Raw genomic sequence first — 17,934 nt, 5'->3', positions numbered from 1 at the left:
AAGCAAAAACATAAAAAAAAGTGAAACAAAACTAAATACAAAACTTACTAAATACAAAAGCATTCAGAAGGAATGTTTTGTTATTTAAAGGTGAAAGGTCTCCACAAAACCCCAACCTCAAACTCACAATAAAAGGCCTAATGGTAAGCATAGCATTCCCTGCTTCATTAGTTATGATTAGTGGGTAATAAATAAAATAGATTAAACTACTCTTTGTTAATTTAATATAAGCGCTATAGAAATAGAAAAGCATCAGGGTAAAATCAATATTCCCACTGGAGGCTACGATTCAGTGCATACACATTTACCCCTGAGCCACCTGGGGGGAAGTAGAGGGCATGCAGAGTCTCAGCACAGGTTGACCGCCCTGACTGAGACTTAACAAAAGAACAGACAAGAAATAGACATGCAACATGAAATAACTACAGCAGTTGACTCAAGGCTACTGAATACAGTTAACCCCCACCCATCCTCAAATAATTTTATGTGAACCAGGCTTAATCTATAAATGTTTATTACAGAAAAAAACAGGTATGCTACGATTTAACTAAGCATGTACTTCAGGAAGTTATCATCAGTAAGGGGAGTTCCAAGCAGCTCTTGAATGGTCTTGGCTGGTTTCCAGGTCAAGGCAATTAGAGTAAGGCAAAATTCAGCCAGACAGGTCAAAGACGACTCTTCAATTGTCTTCATTGGCAGGCTGCCAGGGAAGACTACCAGGGAAGACCGGGGGGGAGGGGCTAGTTGCCCATTCCACACATTATCAAACTGCATGCTACATGAGCTCCCTAAATTAACTACAAGCAGAACAAGGAGAAAACAGCCCAGCAGTCCAACAAGAAGCGGGATGGAAGATGGACCAATCAGGATGGATAACAGGGTAATGACTGGCGTGGCAACGATGAATGATCAAAGGATCCTGAGAGAATGTGGCTGTGGGTGGTCCAAAGTGACAACCTACCTGGGCCTGGGAGTCCACTGTGGAAAGGCAAAATGTGGCAGGAGCAACCAGATGCAAGCTTGCACTGCAGCAGCAGGTCAGACAAGGAGGAATCATAGCCAGGTTTAGTACAGTGCTACTGATCCCACCATTGCTGCTGGTGAAATAGAGGAAGACAGTCTTCCCAGCAGGATTTGCAGCAACAACAGCACAGCCCATAGTGTGACCATCACAATGGAACACCAAGCAATGAACCCACAAGAGGAACATCAGAGAAGCCAATCCAAAAACCCAAAGTCAAGTGGCCAAAGGCCAGTGAAAAGGATGCATGGAGAAGCTTCGACCAGAGCCTACACATCACCCTCCAGAACATGCTGAGAGGCAGCACAACCTCCAAACTGAACATCCTTGGCCACATCATCAACAAGAAAGGCAAAAAGAGATTTGGAGTGATGCCGCAGAGGAGGATCATTCCCAAACAGAGCGGGACACGGGAGAGGGAAATCCTCTAGCTGGTAAAGGTGCGACGCCTGATGAGGAAATCATAGAGGAAAGTCAAGGGCCAGGAAAAGGAGGGCTGGAAGACTCACTCCTGAGGCGAGCTGAAAGGATCGGGAAACACAGAGGCCATAGGGAGCAAGCAAGGATGAGCTTCTTCCGGGACCCCTTCAAGTATGCCCGAGGCCTGCTGGAGGAGATGAAGACCAGGACACTGCAGACCACCAAGCAGGAGCAGGAGGAATACATCAAAGATCAGCTCAGTGACAGCCAAAAGGAGAGCCCCTTCGGATTACCAGGGCACGTACTTCGCCCACCCAAGCCCTCCTCCCAGTTTGATACCACTCCCAAATAGCCTGAAGTCAAACAGGTGGTAGAGTGAGCAAGAGCTGCATCAGCACCCAGACCAAGTGGCATAGCCTATAGGGTATACAAGAACCGCCCCGGGCTCCTGAAGCTTTTGTGGAAGCTGATGGGCGTTGCCTGGAAAACCCAATCCATCCAATCAGCGTGGAGCAGAGCAGTCACCACCTTCATCCCAAAGGAGAAAGACTCCCACAACATCAGCCGAATCAGAGGCACTGCCCTGCTAAACGTGGAAGGGAGATATTCTTCTCGGTGGTGGCAAAGCACATGATCAGCTACCTCCAGGCAAACAACTATATCGACACCAGTTGCCAGAAGGCAGGCATCCCAGGGTTTCGTGGTTGCGTGGAGCACTCGGCCATGATCTGGGAACAAATCCAGACAGCCAAGAGCAGCAAATCAGATCTCCACGTAACTTGGTTGGATCTCGCAAATGCATTCAGTTCTGTTCCCCATCAGCTCATCACATCCAGAGCTGAGAAGGAAATAACTTCAACAATTTCCATATCTGCTACACAACTCAGGAGATCTCAACTGGGTGGCACCAGCTGATGAAAGGGATAGAAATGTCTTATGTGGCCCCTGAAGTCGCAAAATGTGCAACATCACCTCAACAACAGCGGTGAAGACTCAAAAGCCAACAACTACATCCGCAAATGGCTAGGCCTTCTTCAGTGTCTTTCCAACACAACACTGTTTAAGAGAAACACCCGAAGCTTCCACCGACATCCATTAGTTTGGGCTACAACAGGAGAAGGTAAGGCTTGTGTTCAAGTTGAGAGACTCACCTGACCTGTCTGTTTGAAACACCAAGGCCCAAGTTCACACAGGATGCAAGTGCAATGCGATGCAGACAGTAGACCAGGCCATCAATCGATTGTTGGATTGCTGCAGCCAGGCAGGTCTGGCTTCAGGTGGGAAATAGTTCCCAAAATGTGGTCCAAAGCCACAAAGAAGGAAAGGAAAGACCTTGTGATCTCTGAAATTGTGAAGATGGAAGAGGAGAGCTACAAAATCAAAGCTGTGAGCCAACAGCAATGAGGGAGCTGGACAACCTGTGAAGCTGTGATCAACAGGGTCGTTACGTGGGCAGATATGTGGGGGATGCCCCAAGTGAGGCTGAGCTGCCTTATCAGGGCCACGTACAATACCTTGCCCAGTCACTGGAACCTGCATCTCTGGTCCGGCTCAGAGAAAACTTGCCAACTTTGTGACTCCCAGAATCTGAGCATGCAATACATCGTTGCTGGTTGCAAGGCAGCATTGATGCAGGGCTGGTGCAGACGGTGCCACAACTGGATCCTGCATAAGCTAGCCAAAATCCTGGAGCCACGTAGGCTGGAAGCAAACAGGGCCAGCCCGGTAACATCACAGCAGCTGATCCAGTTTGTCAGGCAAGGGGGTGAGGCTCAGAGCAGCAGCACTAGGGAGTTCCTCCTCTCACCTGGAGGCAAGTGGAACATGAGAGCTGACCTCGATCTTCAGTTGAAGTTCCCACAAGAGATCACCACAACCTCCCTATGGCAGATATTGCGCTCTGGTCCACCCCCACTAACACGGTCATTATGGCTGAGTTGACTATTCCATGGGAAGAGGGAATGGAGGCTGCTTTTGAGAGAAAGAAAGAAAGAAAGTCTCTTGGGATCACAGGCTCCAAACTGAGGAAGGTTCTCGAAGACCTGGAAGAGGAGGCAGGACAAGGGAGCTTCTGGCTCTGACTCCAAAGAAAGGACAAGGCGTGAGGAAAGCAAGGATCCTAGGGCTGGCTGCAGGGGGCGGTAGGGAGGCATCCCTGCAACTGCTCCACCACCTTGAGATGTTCCGCGACAAAAGGAGCGAAACATCAGTGAAGGGCGGCTCCCAGCTGATGACCCTGCAGCCCGCACAGTGACACTGTTGGAGGTGCATCAAGCAGAAATGCCCAGCAGGTGGACCCACGTCAGCTTATACCTGACCCAAAAATGAGCCAGTGAGGGACAAGTGACCAGTTTCTGGGTCAAGGCAATTCAAGATTAACAGGAATTCTGCCTTTTGACAATAAGTTGTAGTTCGCCTTACAGACAGTTGGAATAATTCAAGCAAAGCTTTCAAACTGAACACTGAGAGCTAAATGCCAACTGAGATGTCATTGATAAGCTGAGCAGTGCTGTTTGGACACGGGAAAATAGTTTACACAATTTAAGTTAAATGGTTGTTGCTATTAATTATAAATGACATGACAATTTGTGTCAGAACGTCAAAGTACTATTCTAGTGCTGATATGTACTGTAATGAGATGCCTATTTTTCTGATCACTGTGTCCCCCACACAGGACTTTGTGGATATGGTGTGTCTGTGGTTTGTGCTGGTCCTACTGACACTGCTCCCTGCCTCACAGAGCACCAACGCAGGGGTGAAAGTCAGACTAACACAAAAAGCACTGGAGTATGGTGAGTGAAGGCATAAGCCACAAGACAAAATGCTTTGCAAATATAACTTATATTACAGTATAAGGATTACAATTGCCAGTTTCCCATGATCTCAAATAATGTTTTTCATCACAGGTCGACAGATTGGGATTACTGTTTTGCAACAAAAACTCAAAACCATTAAGGTGCCTGACTTTTCTGGGCCTACAGGCAGGCGTCGCATTGGAAAAGTCAAATATGATTTAACAGAGTAAGCAAAGTCCTTGTTCTGATCCTTAAAGCACAATATATAACCTTGTCAACTGCTAATAAGGACAGTATTGTCAATAATAATTGTCTGAAAGTATTGTCAGTAGACAGGTTTGTGAAATAATACATCTTAGCCCTATCCCCTTTAAGTGACTAAATGTGTTCCATCCCCTTCAGGTTGCAAGTAGTGAGTGTTGGGTTGCCCAAGTCTGCTGTTCGTCTGGTGCCTGGCACTTCTGTCAAGTTTTCCATTAGAAATGCTTTCATCAAGATGCATGGCAACTGGAGAGTCAAATACATGCTCGTGTAAGTCCTGAATAAAGGAACTAATTTTTTATCTGATTAAATGTATAACACTTGAAAACATCATCTGAAGGCTTGTTCTGATTGTGTGGATCTATGTAGAGGGGGCAATGGCTTTTTTGACGTGAGTGTGAACAACTTGACCATTGCCACTAGCATTGCCATTCGGAAAAATGCGATTGGACGCCCAGCTGTCAACAGTGCCGGCTGTTCAGCAACTGTAGGCAGTGCTAAAATCAAGTTCCGCGATGGGGCTGAGTAAGTGTTAAAATTATTCAATGTGATGTAATGCGTCATAGCATGTCACAACAGGAAAATAATACAATAGCAGCAGTCTGTCATAAATAAATAATTGAGTGCCAGAAAGGGATATTTAACAACAAACACAGAAACTTCCTCATGTTTGATAATGCTATTGTTATTAAATTATGTTTCAGAGTTTGTGGTTGATTCAACAATCAGAGTGCCAACATAATATTATATGACTGTGGAAAATGTAACAGCATATTATTTACCAGCCTAAAATCTTTAAACCGCTCACAGTAATAAAGCTTACTTTTTTACAACAGCTGGTTATACAAACATCTCCATTCCTTTGCTGGTAAGGTTCTACGCAAAGTCTTGGAGAAAAAGGTAACAAGCTCAAATTCTGAGAACAAACAATATGAAATAACAATATGAAGCAACATTTGGTACTTTGTAATAAAATGCCATTCATTCATTCTGTGAAAATATCACCAAAATTGCTTTTTCAGATCTGCCCCTTGGTGGCTGAGACAATTTCAGATATGAACCTCCATCTGGAAACATTAAATGGTATGACTTCTCAGTTCTGGGTAGAGGTGTAACGCTTCACCCTGTTCACTGTTTGATTTATACCTCAGCTTTTGAGCCACAGTTTGGTTTGTATCACAGTTTAAGTTGAAAGAGAACTGAACCAATTCAAAAGCTGAGTTTTTCTCTCTATTTAAACATGTACAATTTTATCACAAAAAGAACTAATTTAATACAAACAGAAACAAAGCTCTGAAAAAAAGAGAATGAAAATAAAGTAATACTCAGTGCTATTCATTTTAAGATTCCTTTTTCAAGAAAATGAGTGTAAGAAAACTTCATTTGAGTAGTTATTTTAAGGCTCTTCTCCATGACAACAGGTGCAAGAAATCTAAGCATCAGTGCCATTAAGGTTCTTGATCAAGAAGATGACTGCAAGTGATCTCAGTTGTTACAAATGGGTTGGGTTGGCGGACCTTATTTACAGAAGCTGAGATGGAAAAAAAAGTTTGAGGTTTACTAGACACACATACTGTGAATCAAACCAAGGCCTACAGAATTACGGTTTTTCAGTTTAAGAATAAAATCGTTACACCCCTGGTTTTGAGCAAATTTAACAAAAGTGATATTGCAGTGAACTTTCCTTATTTCATTTTCTGTCATCATTCAGTTCTGGCTGAAGTGGACAAGCATGCAGAAATTGAGTACTCAATGGTGGCATCTCCTGTTATCTCAAAAGAATTCATTGATCTAAGTTTAAAGGTGAGGACACTTCATAGCATCCTTATCAACCAAGTGCTCAAAAATATTACAGGCCATGTCATTTTTAAGCAGAGAACACAGAGGTTTGTTACCCTGACTGTGTCTTTTTCTCAGGGGGAGTTTTATAATATTGGTCAGCATCGAGAGCCTCCATTCTCCCCGACACCTTTTTCACTGCCCCCTCAGAACAGCAGTATGCTCTACATTGGTTTGTCTGCTTTCACTGTCAACTCAGCAGCCTTTGTGTATCACACTGCTGGAGCCCTTAGCTTGTACATCACAGATGACATGGTGAGTCTTTATACTAAACCCAGATGTGGCATAAGCTCTAAAGACTCACAGAGACCAGAAAAATTAGGCAGCCATGTGTAAAGGATATAACTCACCTGTAATTCATGTCTTATGTGATACCTCACTTATTTCCTTTATAGATTCCATCCCTCAGTCCCATTCGATTGAACACCAAAACATTCGGAAGATATATTCCACAGGTACAGTGCTAACACTGTTTCATGGAAACAATCATTATTTATATATTTCATTTGTATCATTTGCATATTTCTCTGAAAGTTTAAATGTACATGAAATGTAATATCTACAGGAACATCTTCGTATCTTTAAGTGACTTAAAATTCATTTGCTGATGTAGATCTGAATGTCAGATAATGAAAGGGAAATTGTGATGAATCATTTACCTTTATTCCAATGGCATGATCATGGGAGAGTGCACTCTTAGTCAATTGTGAGCACAGTCTTTCCGAACCGAGAGAATGACAGAGTATTTGTACAGTGATGCAAACAACTTTAGAGGTGGCGCGATGTGGGAGCGTGACCAGTCTGTCCAGCCCCCGAAATTCAACACAACATATTCCCAAAGGAAAACTGCAGATTTAGCCCAAAATGCTCCCTCACAACTTCCCTTTGTCTGACATATGATTTTATCTTTAACACAGACACAATTTTAGACTGTGACAGATGGTCACGGCCTGACATCCCTTTAACAGTTTCACTTGTCTGATCTAAAATACTTTCACCCAAAGTTGCAGACAGTTCAAGCAGTGACCGATACTCTTGCTTATAAGAGGTTACAACAGATCAATAATGCTTCTTTTGGGCTTACAGGCACATTCCTGTACACTCACAACCATCGCATTCTCGCATAACTTCCTCTTTGTTCTTTTTTACTGTTCAACCTAAAAGGATACTTAGAATGGCAGCTTAAGACTTGATTAGGCAGAATATATATCAGGCAGTGTTAATGCTTAAATATTTTCCACAATAACCAGACAGGTCAGTTTCCTTTCAGATTGCCAAAATGTATCCTGGTTTGATGATGAAGGTGCTCGTGAAAACAGCAAACGTGCCCATCATCACCTTTCAGCCCGACAAGCTGATATTGCAGGCCAGCAGTACAGTCACAGCCTATGCCATTCAGCCCAACACTACACTCTCTCCTCTATTTGTACTCAACCTGGTGAGTAACACAAACAAAACTGAATATGAATTTGATCCGAATGGCACAACCTGGTCCTTCTTTGTCCCTTTCTGTTTCTCTCTGTCCCTCTCTTTCATTAGTTCCTCTTGACCCCCGTCCCCCAGTGGTCAGTTTTGGCTTTTGTATGTTTACCTCCTGGTTTCTTGGTTCAGTCCTGTTTTGACTGAGTTCTGTTACCTCCCCCTTTTTTTTTTTTAGCCCTATCAGTTCTATTATGATTCTTACCTGTCTTTAGTTAGTTAAACCTCGTTAAGCCTTTTTTTAGTTCTGTTTAAGTACTGCCTAATTCGCTCTGTTTCTTGGTCTTGCACTGTTTGTGCTGAGCACCACGTCATGTTACTTTACCTTTTGGTTGCCTTGAAAACCTGAGATCTTCATTGTATATGTTTTGGAAGTCTTTGTTGATTTTGATAAACAAAGAAACTAACCTGCAAATGCATCCAGCCTCCTTATCACATTGTGACACCGAAACAGAATAGTCCTCAACATCTAAACTCTATCAACAGGATGTCAATGTCAGTGCTCGCATTTATGTGACCGGTCTGAAAGTGGCTGGATCTATGACTCTAAACAGGTGTGTATGTCAGAGTTTAAGAGTTTGTACAGCACTTCAAAAAATCATTTTGACCAAAAAGCTATAGCAAGGGATATCCCCAGTGAGATATATTTTCATTTTCCTCTCAGCATTGACATGACCTTAGGAACAAGCTACGTGGGACCATTCCAGGTAAGAGGAACAAATGTACTATAATATTTGCACAACAGCGTATATAATCAGAATCAGAATATAAATATGATGTTCAACAGGTGAAATCACTTCAGAGGACTTTTACGACGGCCCTGAAATGGGTTGTTGTACCCATGGTTAATGGTAAGGGCTTTATTTAGGTACACTTTACGTTTCTAAGTGACTGTGCATGTACTGAGAATATTGTAGGAGTAACATATCTATCCACAGTTAACCTTGGGAAAGGTTATCCTCTGCCTGCTATTGGAAAAATGAATCTGACCAACCTTCAGCTCCAGGTGCTGCAGGTGAGACTAAGACAGGCATTGGCTTTATATTTGTTCAGTAATGGAGTTTAATATTAATACTTCAGCCACATAAAAAATACATATGATGAACACCATAACAGATTTTAATAATGGCTTTTCTTTACAGGACTATACACTGATTGGGACGGACTTAAATTTCACTGGATGAGTCTCATGAGGTTGCTCTGTGGGAAAAATATCGCTTTGCATTATGATTGTAACTTTCAGAAGGAAAATGTGCCTCATGCCTACTGTCGTACAGTATTAACTGTAGGGACCTGTGCTTGCTTAATCACTATATGCTGCAAAATGTATCTGTGTGTTAGAGCAATGAGCATTTGTCTTTGTGTGTCTAACACCTGGGAAGTGAACACCAAGTATCCTGTGCTCCATTAAGCTATCTTATTAATCCCCACACATGTCCTTGGACTTATTTGTCTTACTGTATGAAAAGCTCTGTACTCCTTAACCTCAATGAGAACTTTGCTTAATCTGAGGTTTGCTTCTCCCCTGATGCATGAAATAAAGAGGAAATGATTCATCACATTTGAAGTTTGTCTCTGAGACTTAGCAACTCTCCATGCGGGGGGTAAGCCTCCTGATAGAAGAACCCTATGGCTTTGTTTTGCTAGGAGGATGAAGCCACAGGGCTCTTCTATTAGGAGGTGTGCTACTTGTTCTGAGTTAAATAACTCAGTTTTCACTAAACCTGCTTTCTGGAATACCCCCCAGGAAACTTGAAATTTCCCTTACAGTTCCACTACAAAATGCCAAAGATCAGTGCTTACAAATCAGCCAATTAAAAATTAGCTAAGGCATCCTGACTGTGCAGGCCACTTAGTAAATGATCAGCCATAGACTTTTAAACTCTTTGTTTAAAAATCACACTTCTTGAGTAAATAAAATATTTCAATTATTGTTTTTTCAAGAGCATGTGTTATGCTTGTGTGTTTTCATTATTTATATATATAATATAAAAATATATATTATATTTTTTTTTTATCAAATTTATTGACTGCTTTTCTTAAGCATAGTAACAAACAAATACAGAACACAAAGGTACATATATGTACAAAGGGACATAAATGTTTCAAATTACATTCCTTTAACACCAGTAAACTATGTTTAAATGTTAGTTAAAGACTACAGCAATGTTCACATTCTAAAAATTCCAGAAATAGACCCTTTTGAAAGGGTTTTGAAAGGCACCTGCTTACTTCCTAATTACAAAGGTGAGTTTTTCCAGACCTAAGGTTTGTGATAATCCTTTTAACCACTGACTTACACTTGGTGTATTAGTATTCCTCCAAAACTGTGCTATCAGATGCTTTGCATGAAGTAAGCAAAAAACAACCATTTTCTTATTACTATTGCTTAAATTACAGTCTGTTGGGAAAATAGCTAATATACATAGTTTAGGGCATAATGGTATTTCCTCATTGGTAGCAGATGCCAGAGGCTTCACCACATCTCACCAAAACTCTTGAATTGTAATGCAGTCCCAAAGACAATAGAATAAGGCGCCTTTCTGTGGCCCACAGTTAATACATAGGTCAGGGGAATTGGCTTTATAATGGTGCATTACTGATGGTGTAATATACAGTCTCATTATCCACTTATACTGAAGCATTTAAAAACGTGAATTTATAGTTTGTACCTGGACTTTTCAGTATATCTCCTCCCACTCATCCACAGTTACATCTACATTTACGTCTTCACACCACACTAATCTTTTACTTTCAGAGGAGTCGTGGGCTCCAAATACAATTATTCTGTAAAACATGGCAATTTGGCTGCCGCCATTCTGACATTCTATAGTTGCGCTTTCTAAAGACATATCAATACCAGTGGAGCAGTCTAAATCTGGATTAAGCATACAATTGAAATCACTTCCCACTATTATGCTACCATGTAAAGTGGAAATAATAAGGAACAGACTGCTAAAGAGATGGGTTCGTCATTGTTGGGGCCATAGACATTTACTAGAATCCTCTCTTCATTGACTAACGTGCCCTGGATGATAAGAAATCTACCTGCGGGATCTAGGCCAGTTGTGCGTACTTGAAAGGGAATGGATTTGAGTATAAGTATCGCAACACCTCTTGAGTGTGAGGTGCCTGGGGCAGCTATGACTTGACCTGCCCATCTCCTCCTTAAGCGTATGATTTCACTAGAAGGTGAAAACTATTTTAGATTGAGATTGCTGGATTCGAGTCATAACCTGTTTTAATTTTACAAACCCTCCTAGGCCTCTAAAATTTCAAGAAGCTATGCTAAATCTGGCATCCTCAGTCATGCAAAATATTGTAAGAGCATGGAATAGTCTGTTTCACATAAACTCCAGCATAGTGATATCTGTGATAATATGTGCCTTTAGAAATCAGCAAGAAGAACATATAAACAACACTCAAGCTGTCTCCCCAAATGAAATGGTGAAAGCTAGCCCGTGTGTTGCAGCATAAACTCGCCCAGCAAGCACTGAGAAAAGACCTTGGTTATCCATCAAATTGCTCCTCATATACAACGAGGAGAAAAAAAATGAGAAAGAAAGCAAAACCACCTATCAGACCCTCGTCTGACTTAACGAATGCTGAACACCTAGAAACTGCTCACAAAGACAATTGAATGACAAAAAAGCAGGGCATTATATGTGCCAGCTGACTTTCAGTTTGTTTCTATGGCTGGAAGGATTTCAAATAAAATGGACTCATGCGTGTTGTAATTCTATCAGCCCTTGAATAAATTTTTGCCCATGTAAGACCACACTTCCACTTGATTAGGAAAAAAAGTATACAAAAATAAAATGGAAAATTTAGAAATAATAGAGATTGTTTACAATGTGTGATGGGCTAATTATACTGGATTATCAGCATCCCGCTGGCTTTGAAAGAGAACTTACTGCTACATACCCTTAGGACATAAGTTCCACAGCAATTGCAAAACAAACAGCAAAACGTCCAATGCCAACACAACATCAACCATGAACACACTGGACACCCGTGAACAACGCCAGGTCCAAACCAAGACTGGAGATTCCACAGTGCGTTCTGTTCGGTTCAGGATTTCGTTTAGGATGCTCCGTCTTGCCGAGTCTCCTGTCGCACTCCGCGGACAAATGCCTCGACCTTGGCTGGGGACTGGAACAGTTTGTTTTCAACCCTTGTGAACAATTATTATCTTAGTGGGGAAAATAAGTTCGAAATCAATATTAAGTTCTCATAGTTGTTGCTTCACACCATCGTGTAATTTGCGTTGCTTCTGGACTTCCACGATCTTGAAAGAACATATTGTGGCAATCCCAACACATCACCTTGACTTTAAACGCACCACTCTCATTACCCTGACTTTATCCTGGTAATTATGGAAATTCATGATGAGGGTTCGGGGTGGAGCCTTAGGCATCTGGCGACCAGGCAGTCTGTGGGCTCGAAGGATGATTATTGGATTCAGGAAGTTTTCGGGGTCCAGAATTTCAGGTAGCCATTGTTGCAGAAAGGTTATGGCATCACCATTTTCTGAGTTCTGAGTTCTCGGTTACCTTGCTTTTCAGCGACGTGATCTTCTGCTTCACTAATGCAACATTCAGCACTCGCCAGTCTTTCAGGAAATGTATTAATATCCTCCTTTATCCCCTGAATGGATGTAATCACTTCGCAAAATTAGATGGAAAAGTCCGATCTCATAGCTTTGATAGCCATGAGTATTTCGTCCTGATCTGTGTTAGCATGGCTAGCCTCTTCTTGTGTCGCTAAAATGTTAACTTCAGAGTCGTCGTCGGTCATCTCTGTCTTTTTCGCTTTGCTTTTAACTTTCGGAGGCATTTCTTGTTTGAGTTAAGTGCAGTTGCTGTACCAACAGTCTCAAAAATGTATTTGGCAAAGAGCTCAGAGTCTTAGTATTAATACATTATTGGTTATGATTATTAATACATCATAACCAGAAGTCCTTTTATATTCTATTACATCAGACATATTTATCCATCTGTTCATTGCATATGATATGGATTATGGAACTTTAGGATCAACATGAGGCTGTCTGTCCACTCAAATGGTGCTCAGGTTCCCCTATTCTTGTGTTACTCAGAGAGCTGTGGTGGAGGGCGTGGCCTTGGAAACTCTGGGAATTAGCTGTTGTCATCTGTATAACAGATATGAGATGTAGTGAATGAAAAATACACACAGATATGCTGATGCATCAGATAGATTTGTTGTGGGGAGGGAAGCAGGCAGGGGTGGATTTAGGCATGGGTGACATGGGCAGCTACCCAGGGCAGCATCTTGCTGGGGTTGGCACAGGGTGACCGCACAAAAAAATTCGGAATAGTGAAATTTGCGCAATTGGTTTTCTATCACTCATTTGCATGTCATGTAAATGATATAATGTCACTGTTTTGGTCAGTTAACCTTAATCAGGGTGACCTGATTCCAGTTTGTGAGTTAGGCAGGCTACTGCCTGGGAAGGACTCTCACTCAGGAGTATGAGATGGGGAAGGGGGGCGGGTTTGGCTGACCTCAGGTCTCCCCATTGGAAGCCCAAGTTAAGGGGAGTGGGGGAATCTATCAAATAGTGCACTTATAACTTTGTACAGTACTGATGCTATTAGTAAAATCAGAAAGTAAGTAACAAACAAACCACATAGGCTAAGGTAAATGAGTCAAGCAAGTGGGCCTATGGATTCAAATAACGATGCAGAACGAGCCTTACATGGTCATTGCAGACTGACTTTAACCCTGTAGCAGCGGAAGCCCCGTTTCCTGTAACTCCTGAGCCACAACCTGCCAAGAAACACAGAGTTGCTGACAGTCCACCTGCTGCCTCTAACTCCATACTGCTAGCAGCCATCAAAATGTTTGTAAGAATGCAACAAGAATCTCTTCAAAAACTGCAGTCTGTGGAAAATGCTGTGAAAAGCAACACACAATTGATAAAAGAGCTCTCAGCCACATTCGTGAACATGCAAGTAGAGGATATCAATGGAAAAGTGAAGTTAATGCAAAGCAAACTCAGTAAACTGGAGAAAGAAAACAAACAGCTAAATCAGAAATGCTTGGAAATGGACTCTTACAAACAATGAAGCAATCTGAAGGTTGCAGGAATCCCAGAGGAGTCAGGTGCAAACGTGAGGAAAGTCTTCATCGACCTGTTTGGCCAGGTGTCTCCGGACATGGCTGAGTATCTTCCAGATACAGTGGACACTGCACATAGGCTTGGTCCACAGAATGACAAGCGAATCCGACATTATTGTGCAATTCATCTTGCGCTCTCACAGGGACAAGGTATGGAGAGAGGCCCAAACATCTGCTATGCTTACACAGAACAACAAAAAGATCTTTGAAGATTTGCCACAAGAAACCAGAGATGCCAGGAATAAACTGTGGCCGCTAGTGGAGAAAGCAAGAAAGGAAGGAGAAAGAGCTGATTTCAAAGGGGCAGTTGCAGTAATTCTAAAATCTAAATCTAAATTTTACAGAGTTTAATTCTTTTAATTCTTTTTTCCGGGGCCCCTCCTACAAAACCGGGATGCTGTAATTGTAACCCCCCCCCCCTCTTTTCAAAATTTAACTATGCCCTTGCTGATATACCCTATTTAGGAAAAGCAACATTTTTGTTGTTGCCCACCCAAATAATTCAATAGCCCACCCAAAGCTGACATCCTGGTAACACCTCTGATGCATAGCCTACGATTTCTTTGTGCTGTTTTAAATGATAGGCTGGGATTAATATTCCTCTCAGGCTCTGGGCAGAATTTTGAAAATATTCAATGACTTTTGAAATATCTGACTCATTTCTGCACTCCAATTTCACCTTGGTTCATTTTCATTTTGGAAATAAGGGAGATGGGTAGTAATTCTGGTTTATAAAGAACTGTTATTTTAATGCTACCCTACTTTTTTGGTGTAACTTTTGAATATTAGGCCTTTTTTTTCTGACGATGTCTCTGTTCAAGCGTACTAGCAATGGAAAACCATGTGATGCAAGTCCATTAGGTCACTTTTGTTTTTTTAATTATTTTCTTTGAAGAAACTATAATTATTACAATCAGTATATCCGGATATAATTCTGGGTATAGATAATGACATTGTACTTGACAAGCTCAAAGATGGACTTCAGCATTGGCTAGATAAATGCCCAGATGCTAATATTGTAACTGGGGGGGATTTTAATATTACTCTGGATGATGCTCTTGATAGATGGCCTCCACACCAACCTACTTCTTCCTACTCCAAACTAAGAACATTCATGGACAGATTTGATGTAATTGATACTTGGAGAGAAGAAAATTGTGTGTATACCTGGAGCAACAAAGACACCTCCAAACAATCCAGGATAGATTATTGGCTTGTATCAAAGTCTGTGACTCACAATGACATTTCAGTGTATATTCAGAATTCCCCATTAACTGACCATAAGGCAATACATACAACACTCAACCTTTCCCCTGAGTCAGACTGCAATATAAAAAAAGCCGCAATCTGGAAACTCAGTAACTCCCTTTTGTGAACGAAAAAATTAAACCCTTAATTGTTGATCAAAGCTTTAGAAGAGAATTCTTTTTCCTGCAACTGCGTAATTGCGTAAATATGAGCTTGGCAAGTTCTTAAGGAAAGCTGGTAGCAATCGTGCTAAAAAGAGAAGAGAACATGAGGATACTGTCATCTCACGACTTACCCACCTCTCTGGCCTTCAGCACTTATCCGATGAGGACAAAAAAGAACACTTAAACTTACAAAATGACTTAAATGATATTTATTGCATAAAAGCTGAAGTAGCCTTTGAACCATTTCCAGAAGGAAATGGATGGAGGAGGGAGAACAGAATTCGGCATACTTCTTTAGACTGGAAAAAAATAGCTGTAGGATGACCTCTGTAACACAACTGAATATTAAAGGTGAAAAAAAAACACTGATGCTAAAAAGATTTCCTTATTCTGTACTGAATTCTACAGCAATTTATATAAATCTTGATACTCAGAAGATTCTGCATCCCTATTTCTTCAATCAACTGAGCATTGCAATAAAATATAAGATAATGACAAACAAGATTGTGATTGTGACAATGACATTTCCCTAGATGAAGTTAAGAAATGTACTTAAAAAATAACAAGTCATCCAGCAACAATGGTCTTATAACTGAGTTCTATAGAATGTTTAGTGAAGACATTGCCCCCTTCCTGCTGTGTTTATCAGGAAAGTATTCATAATGAGGCTCTGCCCCCATCTATGACACAAAGCAACATTACCAAATTCCTAAACCCAATAAAAATTTTAATTCTCTTGACAACTGGCACCCTGTTAGTTTATTAAATAATGGTCATAAAATAGCTTCAGTTTTTGCAAATAGGCTAAAAATGTCTTAGACACCATTACAGTTGAAATTCAATCAGGATTTATGAGAAATCAGCACATTACCAATAACATCCGCTTAGTATTGGATTTACTAGATTATAACAAGCTCATGGATAATGATAGCTTCGTTATTTTTCTAGATTTTTACAAAGCCTTTGATTCTGAAGAACCTCCAATCATTTTTAAAACACTAGAAATGTTTGGCTTTGGCACATACTTCTCTAGCGCCATTTAGATGTGACCGAGGTTGCTATCACATTCCCACATTACTACTGCAGTAACATGGGTTGCTATAATTTGGGCCAGAAATCTACACTAGGTTCGGCTCTAGAAGTGAATTCTGCTTGTTGAATGGAAAGAACAGTATTAATGTTTAACTAAGAACACTTCACAAAATTGAGAACACATTGAAAAAACAATAAAACAAATTAATAAGCAATTTCCCTTTAACAGTCAGTCACTATATACATAGTCCAGTCAGTACACAACTCAGTTCAGTTCAGTTCCTTGGCATGTGTTTCCAAGCTCAGATCCTTTATGCATGCATGTATTACTGCTACTATCTACCCCAGTAGTGTGTTGGTAACGTTGGAGATCTCCTAAATCTTATCTGTATCCAAGGGAACGCGTCAAATCCACCGGCTGGGGGTAGGTTGACGGGGCACTGGACGTAAGTATCCAGAATCGCTGACTCGCCATTGGATCAATCGCAAGTGGCAAAATATGCACAAAAAAAAAAAAAAAAAACAATCGGAGAATCACTCGGACTTGGTTCAGGGAAAAAAGGAAAGGAAAACAGTGTACCAACAAAAAGGAGTCTGCCGATTATCACTCACTAATAACAACAACCAAAATCAGCATTTAAAACGTAAAGCTGTTGTTTTCGTCATCAGTGTAAAACGTTTCCCTCACAGCAGCTTCTCGCAATTTTCACTCTGAAAATGGGAGACTGATCTGATCAATTAGCCACAATAGAATGACTCAACTAAAACTCCAGAGACAGCGCCATCTAGATCTAAGGGAATGGAGAATTACAACACTTTTGGCTCTGTACAATTTAGATGGGTTACAAAGACATTATACAAAAATGGTAATAGCTGCATTAAACTAAAATATGGTACATCTAATTGGTTCTGCTGATCGCACAGTATAAGACAAGGGTGCCCAGTCTTGCCATATCTGTTTCTCCTTGCCTCTCAACTGCTTGCAACCTTTATACAATAGAGTAACCTACAAGGCATGTCAATTGTTGGCCGTCAAATTCTGATCAGTCAGCTAACAGACGACACCACACTTTTCCTTAAGGATGCTTCCCAGGTTCCTCAAGCTATTTTTCTTATAGAAAATTTTTCCAGAGCATCAGGACTACTTCTAAATATTAATAAATGTGAATTGTTTGCTTTGAAAGATAATTCAGTGTCCAGTATTTGTGGTATTCCAGTCAAAGATCAAGTCAAGTACTTAGAAGTAACAATTCTTAAGAATAATAGTTTAGGATGCCTCATTAATTGCAATCCAGTTATTCAAAAAACTCAAAAGAAGTTTAACTGCTGGTGGCAAAGAGACCTGTCATTATGAGGAAGAATCTTATTTACAAAAGCAGAAGGAATCTCTAGACTTAGATACTCTGCGCTTTCACTACATATTGATAACTGTCTTGCTAAAAAAAATTAATAAGATGTTATTTGATTTTCTTTGGAGGAACAGAATGCACTATATTAAAAAGTCCATTATAATGAATACCAATGCATGTAAAGG

General features: G+C 40.9%; 1 protein-coding gene across 1 annotated transcript; it reads left to right on the top strand.

Moving 5' to 3' along the window:
• Positions 1–4,127: 4,127 nt before the first annotated feature.
• On the top strand, positions 4,128–8,999 carry LOC115814589 (bactericidal permeability-increasing protein-like). The gene is made up of 15 exons (XM_030777484.1): positions 4,128–4,233; positions 4,348–4,462; positions 4,639–4,767; positions 4,867–5,022; positions 5,334–5,397; positions 5,520–5,580; positions 6,209–6,300; positions 6,415–6,591; positions 6,732–6,791; positions 7,607–7,774; positions 8,302–8,369; positions 8,480–8,522; positions 8,603–8,666; positions 8,754–8,830; positions 8,958–8,999. The coding sequence occupies exons 1-15, from the start codon at positions 4,128–4,130 to the stop codon at positions 8,997–8,999; spliced, it is 1,422 nt and encodes a 473-aa protein (XP_030633344.1).
• Positions 9,000–17,934: the final 8,935 nt, after the last annotated feature.

This window comes from Chanos chanos, chromosome 6 (genome assembly GCF_902362185.1).
Source record: "Chanos chanos chromosome 6, fChaCha1.1, whole genome shotgun sequence".
Classification (NCBI taxonomy): domain Eukaryota; kingdom Metazoa; phylum Chordata; class Actinopteri; order Gonorynchiformes; family Chanidae; genus Chanos; species Chanos chanos.
The sequence above is the reverse complement of the archived record's forward strand: the minus strand, read 5'-3'. Positions and strand labels throughout refer to the sequence as shown.

Bases quoted from the DNA above. Each gene is read 5' to 3' on its own strand.
- LOC115814589 (XM_030777484.1), top strand. From the start codon at position 4,128: ATGGTGTGTCTGTGGTTTGTGCTGGTCCTACTGACACTGCTCCCTGCC. The intron at 5,581-6,208 runs GTATGACTTCTC...GTCATCATTCAG, and splicing joins CCATCTGGAAACATTAAATG to TTCTGGCTGAAGTGGACAAG. The intron at 8,523-8,602 runs GTAAGAGGAACA...GATGTTCAACAG, and splicing joins GCTACGTGGGACCATTCCAG to GTGAAATCACTTCAGAGGAC.